Source organism: Schistocerca piceifrons, chromosome 3 (genome assembly GCF_021461385.2).
Source record: "Schistocerca piceifrons isolate TAMUIC-IGC-003096 chromosome 3, iqSchPice1.1, whole genome shotgun sequence".
NCBI classification, from domain to species: Eukaryota; Metazoa; Arthropoda; class Insecta; order Orthoptera; family Acrididae; genus Schistocerca; species Schistocerca piceifrons.
Window position 1 is genome coordinate 582,959,908 of NC_060140.1, and position 21,705 is coordinate 582,981,612.

At 37.2% G+C, this 21,705-nt stretch overlaps 1 protein-coding gene across 2 annotated transcripts in view; it reads right to left on the minus strand.

Moving 5' to 3' along the window:
* The window catches only part of LOC124789370 (structural maintenance of chromosomes protein 1A), a 168,005-nt gene that overhangs the window by 24,867 nt on the left and 121,433 nt on the right, over positions 1–21,705 (minus strand). For both annotated transcript variants that reach the window (XM_047256697.1, XM_047256696.1), the window contains exons 18-19: positions 17,906–18,028; positions 6,534–6,670 (exon numbers count right to left, since the gene is read on the minus strand). In XM_047256697.1, coding sequence (XP_047112653.1) covers positions 6,534–6,670; positions 17,906–18,028 — 260 coding nt within the window. The remainder of the gene's footprint in view (positions 1–6,533; positions 6,671–17,905; positions 18,029–21,705) is intronic.

The following is a 21,705-nucleotide window of genomic DNA, read 5'->3' on the forward strand; positions in this document are numbered from 1 at the left end:
GAAAAATTCGCTCTTCGTTACCAAAGAAGCAAGAAGTGCTAAAAGGAATGCCAAGAATGCCAAGAGGAAGCTTGAAGATGAAGAAATGCTGCAGGATGAAGATGATGCTTCAGGAATGCTCTGAAGCACAATTTATTTGGACTCATATCTTCATTTGCAATTTCCTGCAAGTTGTATTTTTCAGAATTTAAGTAAAAATATTTCCTTAAGTTTATAAAGCATTGCTCTAATTTTTTTCCTGTAACTTGCAATAGTCCATACTTATGTAATAGACCTAAGCTTTATTGCAGAATCAACAAAATTACAGAAAAAATAACATTATTATTAGGAAAAAAAATTATAAAAATTAAAATGTAAGATATGATACTTTTTTATCCTTGTAATATACATAATAGGTGGAATTAAATAGGTCTAGTACCTCAGCCATCATATCAGGCATATCTGGTAAAAATATGATCTCTTTCGAATGTATAACATTAGATTAAATGGTACCTCGATTTGAGGAAGCATTTTGGAAAAAAAAATTGCTTAAGTTTCTTTGTAATTTTTTTAATAACCCTAAGCAGGTTCAAAAATATTCAAATACTTCTAATTTGTTTAGAAAGTGTGCTGCGTTACCTGATACCAACAAAAAAAATCTGTAAAAATATACATTATAAACAGTGCCTGAAAGATATAGGTGTTGACTTTTACATAACATTGAGCTGGAAAAATACCCTGTATCCCAAACTCAACCTAAGCTAACCTACTGTCCCCACACCCTCCATCCAAGTGTCCTAACACCTTCTCCCTATTCACATACCCCATCCTCATTGTGTGGTGCCCTCTTCCAATGCACCCACCCGTCTTTCCCTTTCCCTGCCCCTCTCCTTTTCTGCTCCCCATTACCCCCCCCCCCCCCCCCCAACTCCCTGCCACACACATGGCACCTAGCAGACTTGTCACGCCTCTGTCTAATTCCCGCACACTCTGCCAGGCAGCCCCCCCCCCCCCCCCCCCATTCCCTGTTATCCCTTCCCCTTTCTCACCTTACTCCAGGTTGCTAGTTTTGTTCAACATAATAGTTTCATACCAGTCCAAGCTAATGGAGACGGCAGTCATGTGCATGAAGTGTGCTTTCTTTTATGAATGTCTGTGCGTTTTCTTTTCTGAATAAGGCTTTCGCTGAAAGATAAAAGCATAACAGTCTATTAATTGTGTCTGTCTGTAACTTCACGTCATCTTTATGGTGAGTAGCAATCCATACTTTTACATATACATCTACATACATACTCCGCAATCCACCATACGGTGCGGCGCATGGTACATTGTACCACAACTAGCATCTTCTCTCCCTGTTCCACTCCCAAACAGAACGAAGGAAAAATGACTGCCTATATGCCTCTGTACTTTTGCTGATATTCTTGGTGTAAAACATTTATATTCATTACACCAAAATCTGAAAGATGTTCTTTATGCAAATCCCGAAGGTCTTCATTACTCTCATTATTAAAAAATTGCTCCATAGGTAGATGAGCAATCATATGGTTTACGGGTGATTATAGGAGGGAGGTGGTTTTACATGCCTGTTGCACCACAAGCAGCTGCCACCTGGTATCAAGTGGTGGTTCCTCATGATGGAAACAGAGGCTAGGAATGGGGCTTGTACTAAATGCCTACTGTTGCCAGCCTGATTCCCCCATAGTGAACCCTATATACTGTACAACAAAAATTGAACAAGGATCATACAAAGGTTCTAAAAGAGTAGATATTTTCTGTCCTTTCCCAATGTCCTGTTGATTAATCATTTTACAATACCCAGTGTTTTGAGGGGCTGCCTTCAGTTTCCTTTGATGTGGCAGCCAACTAAGACCTTCATCAAAACAATAAGAGGCTAAGGAATCTCAGTGAATCTTTAGAACTGAAAATGGCGCACCTCATTTTATTAGCTGGAAGGTGGGAAACCCGATTTGAACTGTTAAAAAGTACAGATTTTTCTGTACAAAATTTAGAATCTATACTTGACAGTTAATTGAGACTACTGTCTGGTTGCTGGGAAAATGAAAGAGCAGAAAATGGCATAGTTGTTCATAAGTAAGGGCTCCTTAACTTGGGAAATAAAGGAGAGAGAAGAAGAAAGTAAGTCACATTTAAAACACAGCTTTGAAATACACCATTTGCTCACATAAAATGAATGCCCAGGAAATTACTGTCTGTATATCTACAACAATATTAGCACTGGAGGGACTGTGGTAATCTGGAACATGTCCCTTAGAGCCCTGTATGTGAAGCTGGTCAAGGGAATTATTTCTCCCAGGAGTATTGCAGCCTTCTTAAACATTGAAGAAGATACTTATTAAGAGGTGCCTGTAGAGCAAAGTAGGGGTATAGTGATCTCCAGCAAGGTCAGGTTATCAATAGTACAGTGACATCTCCTGAACAGATACTGAAACTGGCTGAGGGCCTACCTATCCACAGACTTTTATACCTCATATAATGTCTTATCTGTGGTTCAGTTGACAATAGAATAGACGCTGTAAAAATTCTCAATAACCAAGGTGTGATTTCAGAAATTTAAATTGCAGCTTATCAGCTTGCAGTTCACAATATTTATGACTTTTCTCAAAATCCAGTCAGTAACTAATATCTTCACATCTAAATGCACTATTAGTGGTGGTTAGATGATGACTGACTATTGACTGTGGCATTGTGCGCAATGCCTATTTAAAGGCTCACATAAGATAGTTTCTACAAAGTCTTTACAAAATGTGTCTATTACTGGTCCTGAGTATACCATCATTCATTACTTAAGTTACTGCACACCTTGCTCCTTTGCCTGGAATCCTATAAATGCTTACATACAATTGCTAAAGTTATCGAGAGGGTTGTATATACAAGGTTACTGGAGCATTTAAATTCACATAATTTGCTATCAAAAGTGCAGTTTGGTTTTAGAAATTGCTTAACAACTGAAAATGCTACATTCTGTTTTCTCTGTGAGGTTTTGGACGGATTAAATAAAAGGTTGCAAACGTTAGGTGTTTTCTTTGATTTAACGAAGGCTTTTGACTGTGTTGACCACAAAATATTACTGCAGAAGTTGGACCATTATGGAGTAAGGGGAGTAGCTTACAATTGGTTTGCCTCTTACTTGAAGAACAGAAAACAGAAGGTAATTCTCCGCAATATTGGGAGTGGTAGTGATGTTCAGTCCCAATGGGGCACTGTTAAGTGGGGCGTTCCCCAAGGGTCGGTGCTGGGGCCACTGCTGTTTCTTATTTATATAAATGATATGCCTTCTAGTATTACAGGTGATTAAAAAATATTTCTGTTTGCTGATGACACCAGCTTGGTAGTGAAGGATCGTGTGTGTAATATTGAAACATTATCAAATAATGTAGTTCATGAAATAAGTTCGTGGCTTGTGGAAAATAATTTGATGCTAAATCACAGTAAGACTCAGGTTTTACAGTTTCTAACTCACAATTCAACAAGAACTGATATTTTGATCAGACAGAATGGGCATATTATAAGTGAGACGGAACAGTTCAATTTCCTAGGCGTTCGGATAGATAGTAAGCTGTTGTGGAAAGCCCATGTTCAGGATCTTGTTCAGAAACTAAATGCTGCTTTATTTATCATTAGAACAGTATCTGAAATAAGTGACATTTCAACACGAAAAGTAGTCTACTTCGCATATTTTCATACGCTTATGTCATATGGTATTATTTTTTGGGGTAATTCTTCTGATTCAAAAAGTGTATTTTTGGCTCAAGAACGGGCTGTTCCTGCTATGCGTGGTGTAAGTTCAAAAACCTCTTGTCGACCACTATTCAATAGTGTGGGAATTTTGACATTGCCCTCACAACATATATTTTCTTTAATGTCGTTTGTTGTTAGCAATATTAGCTTATTCCCAAGAGTTAGCAGCTTTCACTCAGTTAATACTAGGCAGAAATAAAATCTGCATGTGGAATGCACTTCCTTGACTCTTGTGCAGAAAGGAGTGCAGTATTCTGCTGCATCCATTTTCAATAAGCTACCACAAGAACTCAAAAATCTTATCAGTAGCCCAAACATTTTTAAGTCTAAACTGAAGAGTTTCCTCATGGCTCACTACTCCTATTCTGTCGAGGAGCTCCTGGAAGAGCTAAAAAATTAAGCAAATTCCAGTGTTACATTGTTGGTTTTCTTTATTTAAACTTACGACTTGTCGCCTGAATATGTTTCTTGTATTTCATTTTATCTGTTTCTACAATCGTGTTATAATTTCATGTATTGAGTCATTCCATGACCATGGAGACTTCTCCTTAATGTGGTCCCACGGAACAATAAATAAATAAATGAAAATGATTTATAGATCTTTCAGAAATTTCTGCACATTCTCTTCTTGCTCTCTTTTTTATTATTGTTTTGCGACCAAAAGGCTGCTAGGTTCTTATCTGACAGCCTGCACTCCATAATGCCCGGCATGTCTCCCTGATTCTGGAGCATCAATATTCACTCCACCAGGGAGCCAACTGTCTTCTTAGTTGTCCTGAACACTTTGACATGTGTGATGGATTTTGTTGGTGACGTAATAAATGCATATGTGAATGTTCTCTATGGTCAGATAAAAGCAGCTGGCTTTACAGTGTCCAGTTTGCTTTGCTGAGCACACATCTTGAAAGTTCTCTTTAATGAACTGCTCTTGCTGTTTATTCAGGTGGGAAGTGGTCACTGGAATGCAGATCATCATCCACTTCCCACAGAGGCGTCCCATATGCACACAATATGGAGAGTATAATGAAATACTGATGTTGGAGAACAGTCTGGTGTTAGTGCTTAAGTGCGTCCTAGTGTAAGTGCATATTCAGAACAAGAAACCCTTAACAACAAATGGTGTGCACTGCAACTACCACAGCGGAGAAAATGCAACAGGAACTGTATTATAATGTTAATGAGAGTTTCTGATTAACAGTTCATGGAGGACGCATACAGTGAACATTCAGCAACTATATGCTTAAGGCACACCATGACATCAATTGCCATCAATGAAGATGACTACTTATCATTCTTTCTCTGTCACTTGAGTGATCCTTTTTGTGTACACTATAATCCCTTAAAAATAGGAGCAAGTGGTCATCTGACAAATGATTTAAAATGTGTTTCTTGTACATGTACCACTTCCTGCTGTGGGTGTGTCCATAATGGGCTACTGACCCTTGGAGAACAGTTGGTTAGGGGCAGACAACTTTCCAGTGGATGAACCCACCTGTTGTATGTTCAGGCAAAGTTGGAGAACTGAAGGTCAGGACAAATAAAACTGTTTCTACTAGTTCACTATTCAGTCACTTCAGGATGTTTTTGAGATTCGTCATGTCAACCTCTAACCATTCTTCATTTGGCTCCTGCACATCTCCGTGCATTAAGCCAATGCATAAAATGATTGTCTTACTACAGTTTATGTTGTGCATTTCCATCAAAATTAGGTATTTGCATAGCACTTTGCCTGCTGTTTTTTGTTCAGTTAGATGTGCTGCTTCTGTTTCCACCAATAGTATTCAATTACCAACACTTAACTGATTTCAGTGTACCTGCTATGCATGTAAAAGGAGACACATTTTCTAAGCTTCCTGTCAGTGTTTTAATACTCAGAAACACATTATGAGACATATTAAGTGTTCTGTTATTCACAGGTATTTATTCTGAGCTTTCATTCAAGGGTGTAATTGGTCCCAAACAGAATATGCATTTTGTTGGCAGTGTTTTTATGTGACAAATTCACCTGGATGTTCCCACAAGGGGCTAGAAATATAGGAACTCACTTGCCTGAGCATGGCTCAGGCAACTAGGGTGAAATGGTACCCCAGAAGTGGCTCGTTAACAACTCACAATATATGCAGTTAGGTTAAGATTCTCACTCCTTGTGACACAACATAAGATTACACCACTGCACCATACGGTGGTCACTGATGCAAGCAGAGACATTACAGTTACAGAGGACTGGCAGCATCCAGAAAGCTGCCTGTTCCTGATCCTGGATTCAGCAAACGTGAACTCGGCCAAGGTAGAATGCTCTCCCTGGAGTACTCATAATTTTATATGACCTAGGAGGCACCTGTGACCTACCAAATGCTATAAATGGAAACAGCATTAGGACCCCTCTCATGATGACTTAGGTATTCTGTGTCAACTGGATGTAATCACTAAAAGTAAGGATAGTATTATTTCTCTGCCTCAAATAGTATCTGTAAAGTTATTTTGCTTCAGACTGAGGTAATTCATGTCTAATAGCTACGAAACACATTCTCATTATCTAACCCAATGCAGTTCATCTATACAGTGCTGTTATCAAAAGCATGAAAACAAAATTTACAAAAAGAGAGAAGCTGCATTCCTCACAGCATAAATACATAACATCTTATTCAAGAACTATTAATAAAATGACATACAAAAATAATTGTTAAAATGACAAGAACAGTTTAAAAAGCAACTTTTAGTAGTGACAGAATCATTCTTGAAGAGAGAGAAAGTCCATGAAAAATTTACATTATGCAAAGTAGATTACTCACCGGCTTTCTCTATCATATATCTGTTGTGTGCTAAGTGAGTTCGTTTCTGAAGTTGTTTCTGTATTGTCTCCTGTGGATGTTTCTTGTGCAATGTCTTCCATATTACCACGTTGCATTGGTATTGCAATATCTTCCATCTAAATTGAAAAAGTTCGTGTTTACAGCCACTCAAATAATATAAAAATATTTAATTAACAATATAACATTACCTTGCATAACAATGTAATAAAACAGCAAAAAACTGCTACAAGCCAAAACCAGCACATCTTTAAAGAAATGTGGGGTTCGAAGAGTACTGTATTTATCCGGTCACAGGATGACACTGAATATAAGAGGATCCACTATTTTGAAAAGGCTTCTTGGGGTTTATTTTTAACACTGTCTAATTAATCAAAATTACAAACTGTTTTACTGATATAAAGTATATTACACTCTGCCAAATAAAGCCAACATTACCAATTTTGATCTTTTTTAATTCTCCACATTTTGGTAAAAGAAGAACAAACAGAAATTGTTTGCAAGCATTTTTCTCTTCACAACTTCTATTATTGTTCCTCTCACCACCACCACTCTTTTACTGCCAATTCTTCCTGTCAGGCAGTCCTCCCACAACACACCATATACTGACACCCAAACCTCCAGATGTCAGACACTCAGATCGGTACCAAACGTATGTCGATAGAGTATGAACCAAAACACCGATTTAGTTCCTCCTGTGTGCTGCTGTCCAGTAGAACATGCGTAAATGGTAATTAAAGGTATCACCAGAGTTACAGAGCTGAGGAAAAGTGTATCTGTGAGATAGTACTGTAGATCTTGCATGGGTGAGAAGATAAATGTGTTCAGTTGTTGTATCAAAGGTCCCACTTTTTTTTTTTTTTTTTTTTTTTTTAACTGTTTATGCGTTAAACTGTTATATAGGAGAACATTTTCTTGACATGTAAAAGGACTTTTCAGAGTTTGTAACAATGTTCTTCTGGCAGCCTGCTTTTGCTTCATTAGTTGAACTTTATGTGGCTATTACTGATGTTATAATTTTGTTTATTATTAATTATTATTACTACCATTACTTCTGCATGTGTGATGCAGTTGTTTCTTTATTTTTCTGTTCTGACTGTATATTCTGTGGAATTACAAATGTGCTCTATAGATTTACTTCCAAACAGCCCTTTTACATGTCATAAACACACTGTCCCGTCACACTTTCAAGCATAAAATACAGTAAAAAAATGTGACATTTTTGGGGTTCAAATCCAGGATTCTCGGTACATGGATGTAATGCTTTATCAGTTTCCCCATGGAAACAACATGTGTTATGTGCTCACAGTTATGCTTTTGATATATTCCGTAATTCTGGTGTTTCTTTTAATTAACATTTCCCTTTCTTCTAGATGACAGCATGTAGTATGAACTAAATCGGAGTGAGTGATCCACGACAATGGACATACAGCTATGAGCTATATCTTCCCAAAATTCTCCCAAGTCGATGTAACATTACACCTAGATAGTTTATTAATGTGACTGTGGCATGCAACACATTATAATGCTGTATTCAAACATTACAAGATTGTTTTTTTTCTCCTCATTAGTATTAACTTACATTTTTCTACATTTAGAGCAAGCTGCCATTATCACCCCAGCTGAAATTTTATCGAAGTCATCTTGTATCCCCCTACAAAAATGAATCTTCTGGTAGAGGCACTGATTCTAAATGATAACCTGCAACACTTCTGCTTGATGGTTAGTTGACGACATCTGGAGGCAGCTTCTTCATTATCATGTCTGCAGGCATTCCATTTGTTGAAATTTGCTCCACTGCGATCTATCTTGAAACAGTTTTTTACCTGAAGAAATGATGCTTGGTGTCAATGTGTTTAGTGGGGTCTTTGTATCCACGTCTTTGGCAGATCAACTGCACCTTTGTTGACACAAAATTATTTAATCAGGCCCTCTTTTGCAAAAGGGGGTATTTCTCCTTGCAGCCTTCAGAACCAAAGCGGTTCCTCACAGGCAGAAGTTAATACCATGTACTCCACTCTACTGTCTAGAGAGCTACTGGTGGCAGTTTTATGTTATTCCATGAAACTGCAGCACCTTGTGACAAACAAGAAACAGGTGGTAGATTTTCCATCTACAGTATCCTCGGCCCAGTCAGCATCAGTCTATCCTTAAGTCGCGGTTCTCATATTTTGAAAATTGTAGTTTAAAATATTTAGTTCTCTTTAGATACCATAGGATTATCTTTGCAACTAGCCAATGGGGGTACTCCTGGGTTAATATCAAACTGACTCACTGCTTGAACTGCATATGCTACATCTTGTCCAGTACCTAGTTGAGCATATTATTACATTACTTATGCCTCCTCTGTGTGTGACATTCTTCATGGCAGCTTTTTCTATTTCTGTTTTTGGGCTCATTTCATGAGTTATTACCTGATTGTTATTTAGCGGTGTGGATGCCATATGGCAGTACTCCATGTTACACTTTTACAAAATCTGATTTACATAATGGGATTGGTCCATCCAAAAAGTCTTGTTACTGGGGTACACAGATAATTGGATAATTTTCCAAAGTCCTTTAGTTTCTTATTAATTGCATTTTTTTTCAAATTGTTAAAAAAAAAAAAAAAACAAAAAAAAAAAAAAAAAAAAAAACGGTGTGTCATCTGCATTAATACCTACTTCCTTGATTTTTTGTGGTAAACAGGGGGGTTAGCTGTGGACCTGCTGAAATTTAAACTTACAAGGAGAGGTACCCAGTGGCGAGATTAACATTTCGAAACCACTTATATGGTGATGTAGGTTAAGGTCCTTGATACACCCTGCAGTCATTCACCCTAGTTAGTCCTCATTTGCGAGTAATTGATGAAAACAGATTTTGGAATTTCACTTGATACCTTACAGCTTAAAAAGAGGAATGTTACACAGACTGGTTGCATAGTATAATGGTTGAGGTAGACTCTTCACATGCAGAAGATTGTGGGTTAGTGTTTTGTCAGGTGCTAGAAATTTTTTATTTTAGTCTTCACTGGTTATTTTTATTCATTTAATTGCTTTAAATGTAATTTTTTAAATTTGTTCCTTTTTCACATCATTTTAACCACCATATTAGCTTTTCCATTTGTTCTAATTTTTCTTCCAACAATTCTTTTTCCACTTGGAAGTGGAATATTTGTTCATGTGATCTGAATTATTTTTGTTAATTAATTTCAATTTCATTCCTTCCATTTTACCATCCCATATTTTGACCACATTACTGCATTCATTTTATTGTATTTGCTGGTGTATAAGCTGATTGCAAGTTAATGTAGGTGCCTATAAGCTTAATCCAAATTTTCTATGTTCTGGCTGGAAGCAATTCACTGTTAGCTTCCTTGCGAATTTTGAGCTTTCCAGTTGTATAGAGTTTGATGTATGCACGTACGTTGTCATTAATGGTTTTTACATTGTTCATTCAAGCTTCAGTTACTCTTGTGTTTAGTGTGGAGATCCACTTACTACACTGTGGTTTCTTTTGCAAACTATGACTGAAAAATGGCATTGCTATACTACTGCATTTAAACTGCAAGTGATTGCATACACTAAAGAGCATGGAAATAGGGCTGCAGAAAGGTATTTCCGGCCATCTCCAACTGAATCAAATTTGACCAGGAGTGAGAACGACTACACACTGAGGATTCTGTAAAAACTTAATATGTATACAGACAGTTAGTTCATCCATTCTGGGGATCTAGAATCTCAGGATTTTTGCCTGTCACTGACATTGATACTGGCAAGACATTGGTCGCAGTGATTCCAAGACTTCAAGAATGTTTTACTTTCAAGTTCAAAGTCTCATATCAAGTGAAAAACAGAACATTTTTTCATGTAATATAATTATAAATTAACAATTCTCTGATTTTTATTTCCTTTACTACTTCTGTGAAACCTTCCTCTGGCCAAACTTCATGATTCTATGTAAGGGGAAGTACCCTATAGGGCATAATTAGTGAGTTTGAAACTATCAAAATATGAGACATACATGGCTGCATCTTTTGTCTGCACTGACTTAGAAGCTTAACATTTATTATAATGTGAAGTGACTATAGACCTTAGTACGTGACATAAATTTCAACCTGATATGTTTATCCATTTCTTAGAAGAAAGGATGGACAGTCAGATAACAAATAGCGGAGGGGGAAGGGAGTATGTGGTATAATTACGAATTAACAGTTTTCAGATTTGTTTCTTGCTTCTTACCTAATTTCATGATTCCAAACCAATGGCAAGTACCTAACAGGTTTTAATGAGTGAGTTTGCAAGTATCAAAACATGTGACAAATGGACAAATCTTTTGACTACATTGATTTGGAAGATGGCATTTATTACACCATCAAGGAACCACAGACCTTTGTATGGGACAAACTTCAACTTGATACATCTACACATTCCTGAGAGAAAGGTTTTCGAACAGTTGGACAGACACAGACAGACAGACATCAAGGTGATCCCACGAGGGATCTGTTTTTACCAACTGAGGTAAGAAACCCTAAAAATGAAAAGAGCTTGGTGGACTCAGGAAGGTATTTTTAAAAAAATCACCTCACAGTAAACATGTACTGAGAAGTGGAACAGTTGAATGACCAAAACCTGAAGCAGAACTCAATACTTTATTTTTAGAGAACAGAAAAGCAAGAATTTAACTTTCTATGAAAATGATCTTTCACTGAGCGAAAGCAGTTTCCACTAACAAAGGGATTGCTGACTTTACTGGATCAACATAATGGTGTTCAAGATTTATGAAACAGTATTGGCTTTTTATGTGGACCATGACAAAAATATCACAGGGGGTGCCACCTGAGTATGAACAACAAATTGTTGAATTTCATCAATTCATCATTAATGCAAGGAAAAGAGAATAGTTTGAACTTTCACAAACTGGAAACATGGATGAGATGGTGGTAACCTTTGGCTGAGATGGTGGTAACCTTTGAAGTGCCTTCTAACAGAACTGTGGATTCTAAGGGTACAAAAAGCATTATTGTTAAAACTTCAGAACATGAAAAGATTTAGTATACAGTTGTTCTATGCCGCGATGCTGATGGGACAAAAGAGTCCGTACTTCTGATTTTTAAAAGAAAGGCACTTCCCGGGGAACAACCGCCAAAAGGAATATTTGTCCAAATATACAATGAAGTCTGTATGGATGGAGGAGGAATGTGATTGTGGATAGACAATATTTGGTCTAGGCGACATGGAGGCCTACTGAAGAAACCTGCCTTATTAGTATGAGATCAGTTTTGTTCTCACAGAACAGAAGACGTTAAAAATACACTGAATGTACTGAAGACTCATTACAGTCATTTCGGGGGAGCTAAGTTGTTTGTATGTATCAACAGACCATTTAAGGGAATTATGAAGGCAGAGCGGAACAGATGGATGTAATCTACAAATTTTCACACTACACTGTAAGGAAAGAGGAAGTCTGTGTATGGGTCTAAGCTTCATGAAACTCTACAAAAACTGAAAGTGATGAAATTGTTTAATAAAAGTGGAACCAGTAAAGCACTATATGGCACAGACGATTATTTATTGTATGGGGATTCAGATCCTAACATGACAACTTCACGTATTTCTACTTTCAGCTCCGAGGAAGAATTTTGTAGTTTTGAGGAAAAAATTTAAAAATTGAGCACATTTTCCTACTTATATGACGTGTGTGCACATAAGTGTTATAACTGTTTCGCGGTAGATGTATTAAGTGAGAAATTTTTTCACAAAATCTTAAAAAGGGGGGGGGGGGGGAGATTATATCTTTCACACTGGTGCCCCTTAAGCACTAGCAAATATGTTACTTATGATCCTTTCTTTCTTTTGAATCTTCATATGTATTATTTTATCCATAGAGCAATACGAATTTGTCTCTAAGCGTTTGTATGACGATTACCACTCAAAAAATTTACATCTTCTAAAAAAAAATACACTTTTGAAATTGCACATTCAATATAAATAAGATTATTTTGTCTTCTGTTGTTTAACAGAGACATCAGTGTTTTCAAATGTTTAATTATTATGACATATAAATAAAAACAGTTAAATCCAACAGCAAATTCACATGCACAAATATTCCAAGTGGAAAAAAGTATGATCAGATGAAAAATGAGAGCACATGGAAAAGTGAATATGATGATTACAATTATGTGACAAAGGAATCTAAATAAAAGTTTACACTTAAACCAATTAATTGAATAAAAATAATTATGAAAGTCATTTTGATAAATATTTAAAAATAAAAAAATTTCAAAGCACCTGACGAGATTCAAACCCGCAATCTTTAGCACGTTTAGAGTTTACTTTAGCCATTCTGCTATGCAACCACTCAGGATAACACCCCTTTTTAAGGCCATAGAGCATCATGTGAAATTCCAAAATCTTTTTTTCGGCGATTAATCGCAGACAAGAGCCCCCCAGGGTGAAAGGCTGCAGGGTGTGATATGTGGGAACTTAAACTAGATCACTGTACAGATAGTTTCAAAAAGTTAATCCCTCTGCAGGGGATCTCTCCTTGTAAAGCTTTACCCAATTTAATATTACAACACTTCTACCTTTTTAGTTTTAGGTTACTTATATAAGTAATATAAAACCATCAACATTTGTTGTTAATATTCTAACCTGGAGTTTCCATTGTTTAACACAAAACTGAAACACAGCTACATTACAGACCTGTTTACAGTGTATTCAACCATAATTAGGTACAGTTAAAGTTAAATGGGCTGTTTCTCACATCGATTTCTGTGGTAGGGTACCACCACCCCAAGGAACTTTCACCATACAGGGGAAGAGACGAAAGCTAATGTAAGCAGCCACAAATGAGCATCTAAACATTCACCAGCAATCTGAAGATGAACCTGTGGTTCTGAAACTGTTAACAGTGTTATTTGTGTGAGTAAACTGCATTATTAATTGCACTTGGTTGCTGTTTTCTACTTTGCAAGAAACCACTTGTGTGCAGCTGTCTCAAAATGTCAGTTTTCAACAAAATAGTAAAAATCAACCACATTTTTTCAGTTTTTATTTTACAAATTTTGTGGCAATTTAGTTTCCATGTGCATCAGCCCTTGTATCAGCATGTCTGCCAGGTGCAGCCAGTATCTTACAATCATGGTATGAACGTGAACTGAAGTGGCAATCTGTGAGGGTCCCTGAATTCTATTTGATGCACTAAACCTTCCTTAAAATTGGCCTTCAATGTATTTTGAAACTGTATAAGAGATAATTTGATTCAAAATACATTATATAATTCGGAAATATGGCTTGGCTGAAGGCACAGGAATGACATCACATGTCACCATAATAAAGGACGCTGCTTCAGCTGAAGGAAGACAGCTAAGGGCAGTACCAACAGAGTGACTGAGCAACTGGCAGTTTGTTCGGATGGCACTGAATTTTGTTTCCGACTGGTCACATTCGAGTTCAGTAGATGAGTATTTTTATTTGTGGTGGAAGCTAATAATAAACTGCTAGGAGCTAACAGAAGCTAACATTAAACTGCTGGAAGCTAATAATAAACAAATGTTATGAAATGATGAACCGTGGACCTTGCTGTTGATGGAGAGGCTTGTGTGCCTCAGCAATACAGATAGCTATACTGCAGGTGCAATCACATCGGAGGGGTAGCTGTTGAGAGGCCAGACAAATGTGTGGTTCTTGAAGAGGGGCAGCAGCCTTTTCAGTAGTTGCAGGGCCAACAGTTTAGATGATTGACCGATCTGGCCTTGTAACATTAACCAAAATGGCCTTGCTGTGATGGTACAATGAACGGTTAAAGCAAGCAAGGGGAAACTACAGTCATAATTTTTCCCAAGGGCATGCAGCTTTACTGTATGGTTAAATGATGATGGCGTCCTCTTGGGTAAAATATTCCAGAGGTAAAATAGTCCCCCATTCAGATCTCCGGGCGGGGACTACTCAGGAGGACGTCGTTATCAGGAGCAAGAAAACTGGCATTCTACGAACTGGAGTGTGGAATGTCAGATCCCTTAATCGGCCAGGTAGCTTAGAAAATTTAAAAAGGGAAATGGATAGGTTAAAGCTACATATAGTGGGAATTAGTGAAGTTCGGTGGCAGGGGAACAAGACTTTTGGTCAGGTGAATACAGGGTTATAAATACAAAATCAAATAGGGGTAAAGCAAGAGTAGGTTTAATAATGGATAAAAAAAATAAGAATGCGGGTAAGCTTCTACGAACAGCATAGTGAACACATTATTGTAGCCAACACAAACACGCAGCCCATGCCTACCACAGTAGTACAAGTTTATATGCTAACTAGCTCTGCAGATGATTAAGAGATTGAAGAAATTTATAATGTAATAAAAGAAATTATTCAGATACTGAAGGGAGATGAAAATTTAATAGTCATGGGGGACTAGAATTCGGTAGTAGAAAAAGGAAGAGAAGGAGAAGTAGTGGGTGAATATGGATTGGGGGTAAGAAATGAAAGAGGAAGCCGCCTGGTAGAATTTTGCACAGAGCACAACTTAATCATAGCTAACACTTGGTTTAAGAATCATGAAAGAAGGTTGTAGACGTGGAAGAGGCCTGGAGAAACTGGAAGGTTTCAGATAGATTACATAATGGTAAGACACAGATTTAGGAACCAGGTTTTAAATTGTGAGACATTTCCAGGGGCAGATATGGACTCTGTTGGTTATGAGCTGTAAATTAAAAATGAAGAAACTGCAAAAAGGAGGGAATTTAAGGAGATGGGACCTGGATAAACTGAAAGAACCAGAGGATGTAGAGTGTTTCAGAGAGAGCATTAGGGAACAATTGACAAATGTGGAGGAACGAAATACAGTAGCAGAATGGGTACCTTTGAGAGATGAAATAGTGAAGGCATCAGAGGATCAAGTAGTTAAAAAGATGAGTGCTAGTAAAAATCCTTGGGTAATAGAATAGATATTGAATTTAATTGATGAAATGAAAAAAATATAAAAACGCAGTAAATGAAACAGACAAAAAAAAGTACAAATGTCTCAAAAATGAGATCGAAAGGAAGTGCAAAATGGCTAATTGGGGATGGCTAGAGGACAAATGTAAGGATGTAGAGGCATATATCACTAGGGGTAAGGTAGATACTGCTTACAGGAAGATTAAAAGAGACCTCTGGAGAAAAGAGAAGAACCTGTATGAATATCAAGTGCTCTCATGGAAACCCAGTTCTAAGCAAAGAAGGGAAAGCAGAAAGGTGGAAGGAGTATATAGAGGATCTATACAAGGGCGATGTAGTTGAGGACAATATTATGGAAATGGAAGAGGATGTAGATGAAGATGAAATGGGAGATACGATACTGCGTGAAGAGTTTGACAGAGCACTGAAAGACCTAAGTCGAAACAAGGCCCCGTAAATAGACAACATTCCATTAGAACTACTGATAGCCTTGGGAGAGCCAGCCCTGACAAAACTCTACATCTGGTGAGCAAGATGTATGAGACAGGTGAAATACCCTCAGACTTCAAGAAGAAAATAATAATTCCAATCCCAAAGAAAGCAGGTGTTGACAGATGTGAATATTACCTAACTATCAGTTTAATAAGCCATGGCTGCAAAATACTAACATGAGTTCTTTACATACGAATGGGAAAACTGGTAGAAGCTTACCTCGAGGAAGATCAGTTTGGATTCTGTAGAAATGTTGAAACACGTGAGGCAATACTGATCCTACAACTTATATAAGAAAATAGATTAAAGAAAGGCAGACCTACGTTTCTAGCATTTGTGGATTTAGAGAAAGCTTTTGACAATGTTGATTAGAATACTCTCTTTCAAATTCTGAAGGTGGCAGGGGTCAAATACAGGGAGCGAAAGGCTATTTACAATTTGTACAGGAATCAGATGGTAGTTATAAAAGTGGAGGGGCATGAAAGGGAAGCAGTGGTTGGGAAGGGAGTGAGACAGGGTTGTACCCTACCCCCATGTTATTCAATCTGTATATTAAGCAAGCAGTAAAGGAAACAAAAGAAAAATTTGGTGTAGGTATTAAAATCCATGGAGAAGAAATAAAAACTTTGAGGTTTGCTGATGACATTGTAATTCTGTCAGAGACAAGAAATGACTTGGAAGAGCAATTGAACGGAATGGACAGTGTCTTGAAAGGAGGATATAAGATTAACATCAACAAAAGCAAAATGAGGATAATGGAATGTAGTCGAATTAAATCAAGTGATGCTATGGGAATTAGATTAGGTAATGAGACACTTAAAGTAGTAGATGAGTTATGCTATTTGGGGAGCAAACTAACTGATAATGGTTAAAGTAGAGAGGATATAAAATGAAGACTGGCAACAGCAAGGAAAGGCGTTTCTGAAGAAAAGAAATTTGTTAACATCGAGTGTAGATTAAAGTGTCAGAAAGTCTTTTCTGAAAGTATTTGTATGGAGTGTAGCCCTGTATGGAAATGAAACACGGACGATAAATAATTTAGACATGAAGAGAATGGAAGCTTTCAAAATGTGGTGCTACAGAAGAATGCTGAAGATTAGATGGGTAGATCACATAAGTAATGAGGAGGTATTGAATAGAATTGGGGAAAAGAGGAGTTCGTGGCACAACTTGACTAGAAGAAGGGATCGGTTGGTAAGACATGTTCTGAGGCACCAAGGGATCACCAATTTAGTACTGTAGGGCAGCGCCGAGGGTAAAAATCGTAGAGGGAGACCAAGAGATGAATACACTACGCAGATTCAGAAGGATATAGGCTGTAGTAGGTACTTGAAGATGAAGCTTGCACAGGATAGAGCAGTGTGGAGAGCTGCATCAAACTAGTCTCTGGACTGGAGACCACCACCAGCACCACCACCACCACCACCACCACCACCACCATAACAACAACAACAATTATGAAACGACAACGAAATAAGTACATTCAAGGGTCTGTAGATTTGAGAATCTACTGTTAAGGGATTGATTACATGCCAGAAAGTAAACATAGGCAGATCCCTTGGGGAAGGCATTTTCCTGCATAGGCTGTTGTTTTATTTCGAATTAAACACTTAATTCCATAATTTACAAGTTGGGTAACTCGTCCCCTTTGCCACTATCAACCTACACCACAGCAAAAACTTGTTCCATACATCTGCAAAGAGGAAGCAACATGTGATGGTTAACCTAATAAGGGCTTCAAACAAGCACAGTAGATAGAGGCACAACTATCTCAGACATGAAATCCATAAGATAAGAAAAAGACACTTATGGGGGTTTTTCCAATTTGCTAGCATACAGTACATATACGTTAGTGTAACTACTGTATTTAAAATGTAATTACACATGGTTTAGTCAACATTGTAAAACCAGTACCATAAACAAAAAATGAGACACCAGTGTGATACGTACCTTACACTGTTTTAAAATGCTATGGCGGTCTGCTCTACGCTGTTCAATTTTGGACTCTAGAGCTGTCACCTGCTTTTGGGCTGCCTGAATATCCTTTGCTATACCTCCCATTTCTCGTCTTGCCTAAAACAAAATTTTACGCATTTATATGTTGCATTTAAACTTTGATTTACTTTTCAAGAAGAGCACAATAATTTAAAAGCAACTTTCTGAGCAACCATGAATCTACTGATGATTACAATAACTTTAAAGTTTAGGCTGGAGTCCTGACAACACAAAGAATTTTAAAACATACACCACTTCTTCTTTGTCAGCTACAGTAGGGAATACACAGCAAAATTTTACAACTGCTCTCTTAACAGAATATAAAACACACGTTAAAATGTGATGTACACCACAAGCTAGGGAATCCTACCAACTAGCATATCTAGGAACTGTATCATCAGGGGTATTAAAAGGAGATCAGCTACTGATGAAATGTCAGTTTGTTGTGTGACAAATTTTTTGTTCACAATGCTGTCTGTAGCCTGAACAATCTACAACAAATATTGCTTTATCACACATTTTTAGTTAGAAATTTTTTTTTATGTTTCATGCTGAACAAGCAACGATCTGAGCAACACTTTGATGGGAGAAAACCATTGATATCCCAGTCAGAGCATCACGTTTAGCTGACAGCCAATGGCTATCTGCTAAACTGTTCTCATTCCCTGTGATCATCATTTAAATAAGGTAACTATAAAAAAAAGGACATGTAAATTTGTATTAATTCAACCTTAGTAATTAGTAGTTCAATACTGTATCTCAATCTTAAAGACTGACTGACATGTAAACAAACATAAAGCAAGATAATGACCAAACTTAATGCAGGACAGCATACATTGGAACTCTGAAGTGTAGTACCGAATATTTCTTCTTCTTATTTCCCCTAAAGTTAATCCCATCTATACGAGGTCAGCTTTTTTTACAATTTGGCAAATTTTATTTTATTATTTACCTTTGCATCCAGATGCCCTACATGACACCAAAGTCATTAAGGTATCTTACGAGAGTGAAGTCTTGTGCAACAACTGTGTATCTTGTAAATCTGTTCTGTGTGTTGCCATATTTTAACTGTCTGCATAATGTAATCTCTGGGGAAGACATCTAAAAAACACACTCTGCTGAGCATATTCAGTCTGGGTCTAGCTCACCTTAATGCCTCACAAGGTAGCACACTGTGCCTCATGCTATATGGGCAGGTAATAACGAATGATTTTCAGTGACGAGAGATAAGATAATAATTAGGCCATATGAATAAGCTTATTTTGCCAGTACTGAACATAAAAAAGTTTAGGCAATGATAGTAATATCACAGCACTTTTTTCAAACTAGAAATATTGCACGGGCAAGGACTTCATTGAAGAACTAGTCATGTTATTAATGTTACATATTTATCACCAAAAAATAATAACCAATACATCAGATGTATGAAGTTTATGTACCACAAAAGGAAATAATGAGATACACCAAAGCACAAGATATAGGCATGAATACAATAAAAAATGATTTAATGTATGAATTCCTGTATCTTGGAAATTATGACAGTGTTTAGTAAAAAAGTCATCTCTGGTTGATGACACAGTAACGGGATAAACAACTAATACAGAACTATCGTATGTCACTTTGCAAACTGCCACAATATTTACATTCTAATAGTAAATACTCCTATCAAGAACATGCAGTCAGAGACACAATACACATTTATACAGCACTCTATCTACAATAAATTCATTGTTCACAGTATGCAAGTCTATGTTCACATAACAGCAAGGCATATCATGGCAAGTATTACTGACCACAGCTTATCATTCTCTACTGTTAGGCACTCTTTCCCTCACCGGTTCACGTCTCTCGAGTCCAATAGCTATATGAAAACCTGTAAGATGTTGGCACACTGTGTCATAACATATTCCTTGTTGGCCTTCTCAGCTGCTAAATTTGCTTTCTTGTTGACCCAGAGCCTTAAGTTCACTGGTACAAAGCAGAATGTTATGTACAGCATTGTTCAGAAGCACCTCTGGGGATTCAGAATACACCTTTGTGAAAACAAGAAACAAATAGAAAATTAGACACATATCAGTGATGGAACATCGTTCCAAGTTTCAAACAATAATACGATTTCTTCAGGCTCCTGATGAATGACTCCCACATACTCTCTACCTTCTCTTATGATAGTCCTGGCTGGTCTGTTTCCTTCACACACACAGCCTCTCTTGAGGAATGTTTTGTCTGCTGAAACTTTTACCTGATGTTTGGTATGAAATCATTTAACTGTCACAACTGGCTCATATTTAATGAATTCAAAAGCTCAAAAACGTACATATCGATCCATTATACTCTGAGAACTGACTGCTGCCCCCTAGTGATGCACTCTGCAACTATGCCGTGACATGTATTATAATCTAAACTTGGAGACATCCTCCGTCCAATGATATGTGTCACTTTTCTGGATGTCTTGTTTTCACGGAGGCACCTTCTGAAGCCCTGGAAGTACTTATGAAAAGTAGTGTACTACTATGATAGGATGTGATGGGAGCCTGGTACATTTTGTAATTTGTTTCTAGATGCAGAACGCAATTAGAACATGCAAGTATGTTTTTTATTTGATAGCACCTCTTCTACAGTAACAATACCAGAATTATAATCAGCTCAGAATGGGAATTGACTCAAAATGGACAAGATTGATAGATAATTTAAAATTGAGTATTTTTCATCATCTAGGGTGAGGAGTCATGGTGGCACGTGAAAAAGATGCAAAATGTTTGAATAAGGTGACAGAATATTTTTTAAAAAAGACAAGTGATTTTAATAAACAGATAGGGCACAAATGAATGTTTCCATTTTTGATAGTCCCAACCAAAAGGCCAATACCACAATGAATTTCCGTCTATGGCCCTGGATGAGGTATGGCCAATTTCTCCTTCATACAAATTTATTAATATACTGGATCACAAACCCAGCAGTGCCTGTGCATTCATTTTGTCAATTTTATATTAGAAACAGAAACTGAATCTTCATGCATGATGTGGCAGTTTTTGATGCACCTCATTGTTTATGATGTTATAATAACTAAACTGGTAACCCTTCTTTTGGTCAAGATGTGCCATAAATTTCTTATCTCTGCAATTCTAATCAGAACCTCCTCATTACCTGCGTTATCTACCATGTTTCACTTCCATACAAGACTACACTCGGACATATACTTTCAGAAGAGACTTCCTAACACTTAAATCTGTATTCTATGTTAACAATTTTCCCTTCTTCAGGAATGCTTTTCTTACCACTGCCAGTCAACATTTTATATCCTCTCTACTTTGGTTATCATCAGTTATTTTGCTGCCCACATAGCAAAACCCATCCACTACTTTAATTGTCTCATTTCCTAATCAAATTCTCTTAGCATCACCTGATTTAATTCAACTACATTCTATTATCATTGTTTTGCTTTTATTGATGTTATTTTATATCTTCCTTTCAAGACAATGCTCATTCCGTTCAACTGTGCTTCCAAATCTTTCACTGTTTCTGACAGAATTACACTGTCATCAGCAAACCTCAAAGTTTTTATTTCTTTTCCCTGAACTTTAATTCCTACACCAAATTTTTTCTTTGGTTTTCCTTTACTGCTTGTTCAATGTACGGACTGAAAAATATTGGGGATATGCTATAACCCTGTCTCACTCCCTTCTCAACCACTGCTTCTTTTTCATGTCCCTGGGCTCTGTCTGTCTGCTGTCTGGTTTCTGTACAACTTGTAC